The sequence below is a fragment of the Rhinoraja longicauda genome, chromosome 39 (genome assembly GCF_053455715.1).
Source record: "Rhinoraja longicauda isolate Sanriku21f chromosome 39, sRhiLon1.1, whole genome shotgun sequence".
Classification (NCBI taxonomy): domain Eukaryota; kingdom Metazoa; phylum Chordata; class Chondrichthyes; order Rajiformes; family Arhynchobatidae; genus Rhinoraja; species Rhinoraja longicauda.
Genome location: NC_135991.1, coordinates 10343156 through 10356017, shown reverse-complemented (window position 1 = coordinate 10356017; position 12862 = coordinate 10343156). Strand labels below are relative to the sequence as shown.

The window sequence follows — 12862 nt, the reverse complement described above, 5'->3', positions numbered from 1 at the left end:
ATTAGTGCCTGGCGTAAAGATTCTATTTCCCCTGATTGGTGAACATTGGGATGGAGGGGGATTTCCCCCAGATAATTAAACATTTCATGCCACACTATAAGTGTTTTTTTCCCAAGAGATTTAAAGTGTATTTTTTTCAGTGTGGATATATTTGCTGAATATAAATAAATATTTTAAGGAATTTTAGAAATTGTGGCCTCCTCAATCCTTATCCAATGTAGGGGTGACTCAGGCTCAAACCAAAAAGAGGCTGCCCTCAGCTGGGCCGCACAATAGTATCTCTGAAGGTTATGGAGTTTTAACCCACCTCTCTCATACGGTAAGTACAACAGGGTTAAGCGAAGCCTTGAACGTCTACTATTCTAAATATAGTTACGAAAAAGCTTTTTCATTCTAGTAAAAAAAATAAAAGGGGGAGCCAGGGGGATGGTCTGAAAGGGGTAAAGGTACATAGGCAGGATGTTCATTTTGAGAACATTATTACGTCCAATCATGGATAATGGTAAGGATTTCCATCTGTTAATAGATTCTAGCACTGAGTCAACCACCGGATTATAGTTAGCGGGCAGAATGGATTCTATGTTTGGAGTGACTTTTACTCCGATATGTAAAACTTTCCAAAACATTTCTGAAAGGAGAATGTTGCGGAGGAGTTAGTCTTTCAGATCTTTTAAGAAATAGGATCGTAGATTTAGAAGTATTAAATTTATAACCTGAAAATCTTCCGTGTGTTTCAATTAAATCTGTTAAATTGGGTATCGATTGTCTCAGATCCGGTAAAAAAAGTACAATATCATCTGCGTACATTCCTATTTTATTCTCAATATCATTCATTCTAATACCAGCTATCCTTCTAATAGATTAGAATTCTAATTCCAACAGTTAAAGGCTCAATGGTCAGAACAAAATTAGAGGTGACAGGGGGCACCCTTGCCGTTCTGATACCATTTAAACTGTTCTGATACCATTTAATTGGTCATTACTGAAGCCCTTGACTCACAATATAAGATTTTGATCCAATTGAGGAAGTAACTGCCAATTCCAAAACGACTAAGCACTTCAAATAGGTATTCATGTTCGAAAAACACTTTAAATGGGTATTCATGTTCGAAAAATACTTTTTCAACAGCAAGTCCCACCACAGCCGCATCTCGTGCCTCTTTCTTTGCGTGTATAATATTCAACACTCTACTTATATTATGGAAGCCCTCTCTTCCTTTAATAAAACCATTTTGATCTAGAGCAACAATAGATGGCAGGTGTTTCTCCAGCCTCCGTGCAAGAACTTTTGCTTTTATTTGCACATCGGAGTTAATCAAAGCGATAGGGCGAAAGGATTCACACTTTGTGGAGGGCTTTCCTGGCTTTAATATTAAAGTTATAAGTGCATTCTGTAGTGAAGGTGGCTGCTCACCATTTCCAACCGATTCTGCAAACATGTCTAATAATGGGATGAGTAGCTTGTCCTTGAACTTTTTATAAATATCAATAGGTATACCGTCTGGCCCTGATGCCTTTCCCCCTTTCATACTGGCAATGGCCTCCGACAGTTCTCATAGAGTCATAGAGTCATAGAGTCCTACAGCACAGAAAGAGGCCCTTCGGCCCATCGTGTCCGCGCCGCCCGTTACTGATAGTACAACTGGAGAATTAAGCTCATCTTTAACTCCTTCTTCTAGAACAGGGACCTCTAACGTCTAGGAAGTTGTGGAGGGTCTTTGAGATGGCTGGTCCATCTGATGTATAGAGTTTTGAATAGTATGATTGAAAAATATTGTTAATTTCTTGTGGATTTATTATTGTTGTCCCTTAATTGGCTGGTTAATTGGCTGGGTAAAATGTTTTTTTTAAATTGTCCCTAGTGGGTGTAGGGTAGTGTTGATGTGCGGGTATCGCTGGGCGGCACGGTCTTGGAGGGCCGAAAAGGTCTGTTTCCGGCTGTATATATATGATATGATTCCTTAGTTTTAATTTCCAAAATTGATCTTTCATTTTGCAAAGATTTTATACGCCAGGCCAATAGCTTCCCTGTCTTCTCTCCTTGATCATAAAATGTCCGTTTCAGTTTCATTAGGCTGGATGCTGCTTTATTTGTGGACAACTCGATGTACTGTGCTCTAAGAATTGCCAATTTCTGTCTGGTCTCTTCTATATCGTAAAGGTTAATTTCTATCTCAAGTTCTTTAATATCTTTTTCTAACTCTATCAATTTCAGATGTTGTTTATTTGAACTGCTACTTGTATAACTGATCATTTGCCTTCAATATAGGCTTTAAATGCCTCCCATCTAGGTGATGCTGAAGCTTGAGTTGTTTTCAGTTGGAAAAAAGTATAAATATTTTTCCCAACAAATTCTAGGATTTTTTTAATCATGTATCCATCGTGGGATTAACCGCCACACATTAAGGCCCCATAAACTGTTGTATTATTTTCCGACACTGCACATGAGAAGTATCCACGCCTGAGGATTTATCTACTTTTGGATTGAGAGTATAGTTAAAGTCTCCTGCTATACAGATGAAACCATGTAATGTTGACAATGTAAGAAACAGATTATTATGAATATTTGTATCGTCGCTATTAGGGCCCTATACACTTACTAAATTTATTTATTGATTTAGTAATGAGTCTTGGGTGATTACAAATCTGCCTGCTGCGTCCTGTATGGTTTTATGAATCCGTAGTGGGACAGATTTGTGCACAAGTATTGCAACTCCTCTTGCGTAAGAGGAATATGAAGCGGATATGACTTAACCTGGCTATCTCCTTCTTAAAGGGATGAATTCACCAGAAAGTAAATGAGTTTCTTGAATGAAAGCTAACTTTGTTTGTAGCTGCTTCAGCCTAGACATTACTAGCTTTAATTTCACTATCTTCCTCACACCTCTAACGTTCCATGAAATCATATTTATTTTAGTATCACCACTCATGATATAATCAGTAAACTACTTTATTTGCAGCCGTCCTTTTAACCGTGCCTTGTGGTAATATAAAGAGTGTGCCTTTAAAACAAAATAACAAACAGAACAAGTAATAACAAAAAAAAACATCTCCCCAAATGAGACATTGAAAAATCCCTGTGCAGCTGAATGCGCACATTCTTCCCTCCCACCCATTCTGCAGGACCTCGATTAGACTGTAATCTGACCCTCTAAGAGGAGCACTTTAACAACTGACACTCTGAAACCAAAAATAAACATAATCGGACTTGTTCCGACGAATTGTATATTAATATGGAAGGAAAAATGAATGTAACGAAGACCTTAGCACATTCGACTAATTATCCGTTGGTTTACGTTACTCTCTGAATCAACTTGTGTAAAGCCCACGAAACATATATTAATAACCGTAATCCTCTGTCGATACTTAAGTTATATCAGACTCGTTAAATCATTTTAGTAGTTATTCCTACCATTACATATTAATTTGCTACACAGACCAAAAGCTCCGCTGCTCGCCGCTCTTCAGCTGACTGACGACCCGGGCCGTGCGTCATAATGGCTGTGGCGCTCCTTCTGCATTTTTGGGATGAAATCCTCAACGAGAGCTGGGGAACTGAAGTAGCGCCAGCAGCCGTTGTGTGGAATCCGCATTTTCGCCGGAAACAAAAGTCCAAACTCCATATTCAAATGGCGCAGTTCTTGTTTCACTCCGTCAAAAGTTTCCTCTGTCCCCGAACTTCAGCCGATAAATCCGGGAAGAAAATTACGCGGCTGTCTCCGAAAGTGACTGCACTCTTCAGGCGTGCTGCTTTCATCGCTCGGTCTCTCTCTCGGTACATCAGGAATTTCATGAGGAGAATCCGTGGCCGTGTCCCAACGGACCCATCCTGGATCTGGGGCATCTTGCCTATCCTGTAGGCTTGCTCGATGGTCACTTGTGGTCCATTAAGAATGTAAGTGCATTTCCTTTCTCTGACCCCTCGGGTAATCCAACCAGCTGCAGGTTTGAACGGCGTTGGCGGTTCTCCATCTTTTCCACCTTTAAGGTTAGCTTCTGGACTTTCTTCCGTGTGGCACCGGCCGCCGTTGCTAGCGATGTAATCTGGTCCTCCGCCGAGTTGATGTGGGTCTCTGCCATTGTGAGTCTTTCGGAGAAAACTCATAGTTTCTTTAATCTCTCTGTTAGAGGAAACTACTTCCTGTAACTGTGTGGAAAAGTCATTTCTCAGCGCTTGTATAGCTGACAAAATCAGACTCTCGTCATGGCTAGTCTCTTCTTGAGCTAGAATTTCTTTAGGGGCCATTGGGTCCTCCGCGTGTCCCTCCTGCAGCATTTAAACATCCTTCTTTTTCTGGTCTTTAGCTCGGCTTTTCGCTCAATTTTTCGACATCATCAGGAATATGAATGTCTTAATAAATGTTTAGGTCATAAATAGTTTAGTCTATACGTCGGAATATATATATTTTTAATTAATTTGCCGGAGCCTTGGCCCACACGACTGATCAGTTGAATGTCATAACCGGAAGTGAATTAATTGATTGATAGATTAAGTAAGCGTGCAGGTACAGCAGGTAGGGAAGAAAGCTAATGGCATGTTGGCCTTCATAACGAGAGGATTTAGGTACAGGAGCAGAGAGGTCTTGCAGTTGTATAGGGCCCAGGTGAGACCACATCTGGAATATCGTGGGCAGTTTTGGTCTCCTAATTTGAGGAAGGACGTCCTTTCTATAGACAAAAGGAGCAGGAGTAGACCATTCGGCCCTTCGAGCCAGCACCGCCATTCAATGTGATCATGGCAGATCATCAGTACCCCGCTCCCGCCCTCTGCCCATACCCCTGACTCCGCTATCATTAAGAGCTCCATCTAACTCTCTCTTGAAAGCATCCAGAAAATAGGCCTCCACTGCCTTCTGAGGCAGAAAATCCCACAGATTTACAACTCTTTGAGTGAAAAAGTGTTTCCTCATCTCCGTTCCAAATGCCTACCCCTTATTCTTAAACTATAGCTACTTGTTCTGGACTCCCCCAGCATTGGCAGCATGTTTCCTGCCTCCAGCGTATCCAATCCCTTACTAACCTTATATGTTTCCATAAGATCTCCTCTCATCCATCTAAATTCCAGTGGTACAAACCCAGTCGATCCAGTCTTTTAACATACGACAGTCCCGCCATCCCTGGAACTAACCTAGCGAACCCACGCTGCACTCCCTCAATAGCAGGGGGGGGGGGTGTTGTTTGGGGAAAACTTATTTTAATCTCTTACATTGACGGAGATACGATGTTTTAGCCGTGTCGCATCTGCGTTCGTACTGCGGCCTGAGATGGAAGAGCTGGCGGCCTCTGCTGGACACGCACTTCGGGAGCGCCAACCGCGGGAGCCTGCGGACTTACCATCGTGGAGCTGGCGTTCCCAGTCAGGGACCGACCTTGGAGCTCCAACCGCGTGGGCCTGCTTACTTTGACATCGTGTACGTCGCGTTATCTGGTTAGAGACTGACTTCTGCAGCTCCAAGCCGCAGGAACTTCGACCGCCCCGACGCGGGGGGCATTGATCGCCCCGTAGTGGGAGCTTCGACCACCGGCTGCGGATGGTTCGACTACCCCGACCGCGGGTGAATAAAGAGGAAGAAGCCCAGACTTTATTGCCTTCCACCACAGTGAGGAAAGTGAAATCCGCTCTGGTGGATTTTTTATGTTAACTTTTATGTAGTTGTGTGCTTAGTTTAGAGATACAGAGCGGAAACAGGACCTTCGGCACCCCGAGTCCGCGCCGATCAGCGATCCCCGTCCATTAACTCTATCCTATACCCAATAGGGACAATGTTAGCCAATGAACCTACAAACCTGCACGTCTTTGGAGTGTGGGATGAAACGGAATATCTCGGAGAAAACCCATGCAGGTCACGGGGAGAACTCCTCGGATTTCCAGGCTCGAGTTCAGCTTGAGGACAGTGAAGCACCTGTTGGACACTTGCGAGGTAGATTACCGATGCGCCTACGGTTTTAGTGACACCACCGCACAATACAATATCGCCACTGTTGTGCGGTCAGTGACGTGGCTGTGTTGCGACAACTGTTCCATGGTAAGAGCATGGAAATAGGCCCTTCCATGGATGGATATGCGAATTTACGTTAATATCAGCTACTTTTATTTGTCCGATATCGCTGCATTCCTATGAGGCCGGCACCTGTCCAGATGCTATTTAAGCTTATGATTGTACCTGACCCCATCTCCTCGTTTCAAAAGATTGCACCGCTTTTAGCGTGGAAATATTGCCCCTTGGCATTCCTTGAATTCTTCCCTCCGTTAAACGTATCTTTTCTGGGTTAGTCCCCCCACCATGTGAAATAACTGTGACCATCAACGCTCTCTAAAATTTTCATAACTTTATAACCCTCAATGAGGTCACCCCTCTGCATTCTGTGCTCCAATTAAACCAAACCCACCCGATCGAATCTGTCTTCTAACGAACGCTGTCCATTCCAGATAACACCGTGGTGAATCTGTTCTACGCTGCCTCTGGCAATGAAACATCCGTGAGATACTGGCCAGAGCGACACTAAATAATCTCACATATATTTTAAATGCAACCGATGAGTGGTGGGTATCATATCATATCATATATATACAGCCGGAAACAGGCCTTTTCGGCCCACCAAGTCCGTGCCGCCCAGCGATCCCCGTACATTAACACTATCCTACACCCACTAGGGACAATTTTTTACATTTTACCCAGCCAATTAACCTACATACCTGTACGTCTTTGGAGCCTCAGTTAAATTATGATTTATTTGTTTATATGGATGTTCAGGATTAGTGCATGTGAGTTCAGTATCAGATGCAGATAGGAAAATCAACCACCAGTTAGTCCAGAGATGTCAGCAGTGATGAGCTGGAACCAGGCCAAAAAGCTGATTTAACGGGAGGTTTAGTGCACACACAGTGCCGTTAGATATTCCTCACTTGTCCATGGATCCCTATCCTGGGATCGTAGAACAGATTCACATCAGGACAAACTAGATTAAGCGCACATTTATCATTATAAGTACACCAATACTGTTGAATGGTTAGCCCTGCTTAGGTAATGTACAAACATGTAAATTCATCTGCTGTGAGTCCGCATGAGATAAATGTGTCACCGGTTAAATTATACCTGGGCAGTGTGCGACGGAACTGGGTAATTGGTTGTTTTATGAGATGTCCTGGTAGTGAGTGTGGATCATCGAACGAAGTCAATTTGTGTTAGATTATCAGTGTGATCAGTGATGGGTCTGGATAAGCAGTTTCATTATCAGTGTGGCCACTTATCGGACTGGATAACCAGTGACATTCTCGGTGTGGTTAGTTAACGAAGTGTATAAGCAGTGACATTATCTGTGTGATCAGTGACGGGTCTGGATAAGCAGTTTCATTATCAGGGTGGTCAGTGATGGGTCTGGATAAGCAGTGACATTATGAATGTGATCAGTGATGCATCCGGATAAGCAGTGACTTTATCAGTGTAGTCAGTTATCGGACTGGATAGGCAGTGCCATTATCAGTGTGGTCAGTGATGGGCCTTGATAAGCTGTGACATTATCAATGTGGTCAGTGATGGGCCTTGATAAGCAGTGACATTATCAGTGTGGTTAGTTATCGGACTGGATAACCAGTGACATTATCAGTGTAGTCGGTGATGGGTCTGGATAAGCTATGATATGATCCCATTGCTTTGCTGCTGTTTTATATTTGACATGATAGAAACATAGAAACATGGAAAATATATGCAGAAGGTGACCGTTCGAGCCAGCACCACCATTCATTGTGATCATGGCTGATCAATCACAATCAGTAACCCGTTCCTGCGTTCTCCCCATATCCGTCGATTCCACTAACCCCCCAGAGCTCTATCTTACTCTCTTTTAAATCCATCCACTGCATCGGCCTCCACTGCCTTCTGTGGCATAGAATTGCACAAATTCACAACTCTCTGGGTGAAATCGTTTTTTTCTGACCTCAGTTGTATATGGCTTCCCCTTTATTCTTTGACTGTGGGCCCTGGATCTGGACTTCCCCAACATTGGGAATATTTTCCCTGCATCTAGCTTGTCCAGTCCTTTTATAATTTTATAGGTCTCTATAAGATCCCCTCTCATCTGGGTGTCCTAGTGCATCAGTCACTGAAAGGAAGCATGCTGGTACAGCAGGCAGTGAAGAAAGCAAATGGCATGCTGGCCTTCATAACAAGGGAAGTTGAGTATGGGAGCAAATAGGTCCTTCTGCAGTTGTGTAGGGTCCTAGTGAGACCACACCTGAAGTATTGTGTGCAGTTTTGGTCTCCAAAATTGAGAGAGGACATTCTTGCTATTGAAGGGGTGCAGCGTCGTTTAATTCTCGGAATGGCGGGGCGGGGCTGTGCTCTGTTGAAAGATTCGAGCGACTACGTTTGTATACTCTGGAATTTACAAGAATGGGAGGGGATCTTATTGAAACATATAAGATTATTAAGGGATTGGACAAGCTAGAGGCAGGAAGCATGTTCCCAATTTTGGGGGAGTCCCGAACCAGGGGCCACAGTTTAAGAAAAAGCGATGGGCCATTTAGAACGGAGATGAGGAAGAACCTTTTCACTCAGAGAGTTGTAAAGTTGTTTATTTCTCTCCCTCCGTCAGGAGGCCAATTCTCTGGATGCTTTCAAGAGAGAGTTAGATAGAGCTGTTAATGATAGCGGAGTCAGGGGATATGGGGAGAAGGCAGGAACGGGGTACTGGTTGTGCATGATCAGCCATGATCACGATGAATGGCGGTGCTGGCTCGAAGGCCCGAATGGCCTACTCCTGCACCTATTGCCTATTGTCTATTGTCATCCTAAACTCCAGAGAATACAAGCCCAGTCTTTCCAATCTTTCCTCATATGATCAGTCTGAAGAAGGGTCTCGACCCGAAACGTCCCTCTCTTCTAGAAGCTGCCTGACCTGCTGAGTTACTCCAGCATTTTGTGATACTTTCCTCATGACAGTCACGCCATCCCGGGGATTAACTTGGTGAACCTACGTTGCATTGCCTCAATAGCATGGATCTCCGTCCTCAAGTTAGGAGACCAAAGGTGCACACAATAATCCAGGTGTGGTCTCACCAGTGTCCTGTACAACTGCAGAAGGACTTATTTGCTACTGTACTCAAATCCTCTCGTTATGAAAGCTAACATGCCATTAGCTTCCTTCACTGCCTGCTGTATCTGCATGCCTACTTTCAGCGACTGGTGTACAAGAACACCCAGGACTCGTTTTACTTCCCCTTTATGTAATCTGACACAATTGAGGTAATAATCTGCCCCCTTGTTTTTGCCGCCAATGGTGTATAACGTCACATTTATCTACATTTTACTGCTTCTGCCATGCATTTGCCCCCTCACTCAACCTGTCCAAGGCACCCTGCAACCTCCTAATATCCTCTTCGTAGTTCATACTGCCACCCAGCTTTGTGTCATCTGCAAACTTGCTGATGTTACTTCTAATTCCATCATCGTACCAGTGCCAAATAATGCCTCTCCAGCTTGTTTGAATGACTACCGACCGGTGGCCCTCATCTCGGTGGTCATGAAATGCTTCGAGAGGCTGATCAAGAACCACATCTGTGCCTTCCTCCATAGAAATATGGACCCGCTGCAGTTCGCATACCCTCCGAACAGATTCACAGAAGATGCGATCTCCCAGGTTCTGCACACCGTTCTCTGTCTCATCTTGACAGCCAGAAGGGGGCCTATGTGAGGATGCTGTTCATTGATTTTAGTTCAGCTTTCAATACAATAGTCCCCACCAGACTTGCTGAGAAGCTGCTGAAACTGGGGCTCAACAGTCCCCTTTGTGCCTGGGTTCTGGACTTTCTTACCGCCAGGACCCAAGTGGTCAAGATGGAGAGACATACATCTTACCCCCTCACCCTGAACACAGGATCCCCCAGGGTTGCGTCCTTAGCCCCCTACCTTACTCACAATACACACATGACTGTGTGGCTAGGTTCAGCTCCATTTTCATCATCAAGTTTGCTGATGATACTGTGGTGGTGGGCCTGATCTCCGACAACGAAGAGAAGGCCTACCGGGAGGAGGTGGCTGATCTGGCACTCTGGTGCCAGGACAATAGCCTCTTCTTGAATATCACAAAAACTAAGGAGCTGATTGTGGACTTTAGAAGGGCTCAACATCCGAGGATGTACACGCCACTGGAGATATATGGGTCTACTGTGGATAGGGTGAGCAGCTTTAAATACCTGGGAGTCCACATCACAGAGGATCTGACATGGACACCACATATTGCTGCACTGGTGAGGAAGGCAAGGCAGCGCCTTTACCACCTCAGACAGTTGAGGAATTCAGAGTCTCTCTGAGGATCCTTCAGTGCTTCTACTCTGGGGCTGTAGCGTAGGTTTACTAGGTTAATTCCCGGAATAGGGGGACTGTCATATGTTGAAAGACTGGAGCGACTAGGCTTGGATACACTGGAAATTAGAAGGATGAGAGGGGATCTTATCGAAACGTATAAGATTATTAAGGGATTACTAAGGGGCAGGAAACATGTTCTCAATGTTGGGGGAGTCCAGAACCAGGGGCCACAGTTTAAGAATAAGGGGTAGGCCATTTGGAACAGAGATGAGGAAAAGCTTTTTCAGTCAGAGAGTTGTGAATCTGTGGAATTCTCTGCCTCAGAGGGCAGTGGAGGCCATTTCTCTGAATACATTCAAGAGAGAGCTAGATAGAGCTCTTAAGGATAGCGGAGTCAGGGGGTATGGGGAGAAAGCCGGAACGGGGTACTGATTGAGAATGATCAGCCATGATCACATTGAATGGCGGTGCTGGCTCAAAGGGCCGAATGGCCTACTCCTGCACCTATTGTCTATTGTTTATTGCATCCTGTCCGGCAGCATCTCAATCTGGTTTGAGAACAGCTCTGCCCAAAACTGGAAGGCTCTGCGGAGAGTAGGGCGTTCGGTTGAACACACTATGGGAACTACACTCGCCCCCCTGCAGGACCTGTACATCAGGGAGGTACAGATCCAGAGCCAGCAACATTATGGGGGATCCCTACCACCCCAGCAACGGACTGTTCCAGCTGCTACGGTCAGGCAAACGCCTCCGCTGTCACGCTGTGAAAACAGAAAGGATTCGACGGAGTTTCTTCCCACAGGCCAATAAGACTGTTAACTCTTATATCACCAGGGGCTAATTTACTGTATTAATTTTGTTTTGTGTTGTGTAGTTTTAGCACAATCCGTAGGCATTGCCACTTTCATTTCACTTGTAAGTGTATGTGCCAACTGTATGGGGCGGCACGGTAGCGCAGCGGTAGAGTTGCTGCTTTACAGCGAATGCAGCGGCGGAGACTCAGGTTCGATCCTGACTACGGGTGCTGCACTGTAAGGAGTTTGTACGTTCTCCCCGTGACCTGCGTGGGTTTTCTCCGAGATCTTCGGTTTCCTCCCACACTCCAAAGACGTACAGGTATGTAGGTTAATTGGCTGGGTAAATGTAAAAAAATGTCCCTCGTGGGTGTAGGAGTGGGTGTAGGATAGTGTTAATGTGCGGGGATCGCTGGGCGGCACGGACTTGGTGGGCCGAATGGCCTGTTTCCGGCTGTAATATATGATATGATATGATAAATAAAGTAGACTTGACTTGACTTGGCTTGATCATCCAAATCATTAATATCGATATACTAAAACTCTCGCTTGTTTGTTTGTTTGTTTGTTCTTGAACTACAGCCAAAACAGTACAGGATATCGTGACAATTGTCGGCCCATCTTAATCACAGTCGTACCTTTGGTGCTATTGGATGCATTTTGATTAAAAATCGGTGTTATATTTTTAGTTATTCGCCTTTTAAAGTTTAAATCTATCTCCTAGGCAGGGAGGCAGGAAGGAGAGGGAGGGAGGGGGTAGGAGGGAGGTTGAGGAGCGTTGAGGGGGATGGAGTGGGGAGGGAATGGGAGAGGGAGGGAGAGGGAGGAGGGAGAGATGGGGGAGGGAAGGGGAGACGAAGCAGGGAGATGAGGGTAAGGCACTTCGGGAGTGGAGGGGAGATGAGTGGAGGAGAGGGGAAGACGAGGGAGAGGAGGGAGAGGAGGGAGCGACGCACTGCGGGAGCGGAGGGAGGAGAGGATGGAGCGCCGCATTGCGGGAGGAGAGGGGAGGAATGCGGAGGGGCAGTGGAGGGAGCGCCGCGCCGCGGAGTGGAGGGGAGATGAGTGGAGGAGAGCGGAAGACGAGGGAGAGGACGGAGCGCCGCACTGCGGGAGCGGAGGGAGGAGACGAGGGAAGCCGCACTGCGGGAGGAGAGGGGAGGAGAGGGGAGGGGGAATAGGAGGGAGCGCCGCACCGCGGGAGTGAAGGGCAGATGAGTGGAGGAGAGGGGAAGACGAGGGAGAGGAGGGAGCGCCGCACTGCGGGTGCGGAGGGAGGAGACGAGGGAAGCCGCACTGCGGGAGGAGAGGGGAGGGGAGGGGAAGGGGAGAGCATTGAGCGCCGCACTGTCGGGGGGAGGGGAGGGGATGGGGAGTGGAGGGAGCGCAGCACTGCCGGGGGGGAGGGGAGTGAAGGAAGCGCAACTCTGGGTGGGAACACGAAGGGATGGGGAGAGGAGGGTGCGTCGCACTGTACAATTGGGGGAAAGAGAGAGGAGGGGAGCGGAGGGAGCACCCCACGACGGGAGGAGAGGGGAGGGGAAAGTTGGCAGCGTAACTCTGCGGAAGAGGATACGAGGGGCGGGGGAGAGGAGGATGAAAGGAGGGATGACGTACTGCGGGAGCGGAGACGAGGCTGGGGTGGGGATGGGAGATAGCGCCGCACTGCGGGAGCGGAGACTAGGGTGGGGCGGGGAGAGGAGGCAGCGCAACTCTGCGTGTGGTGATACGAAGGGAGGGTGAGAGGAGGGAGCCCCGCAC

At 46.5% G+C, this 12862-nt stretch overlaps 1 protein-coding gene across 1 annotated transcript in view; it reads right to left on the bottom strand.

The window, feature by feature from the left end:
• Positions 1 to 3593, bottom strand: part of LOC144611203 (putative G-protein coupled receptor 139) — a 58974-nt gene extending 55381 nt beyond the window's left edge. The window contains exon 1 of the mRNA XM_078430253.1: positions 3474 to 3593. Within this exon, the coding sequence (XP_078286379.1) occupies positions 3474 to 3593 (120 nt within the window). The remainder of the gene's footprint in view (positions 1 to 3473) is intronic.
• Between the last annotated feature and the right edge of the window lie 9269 nt (positions 3594 to 12862).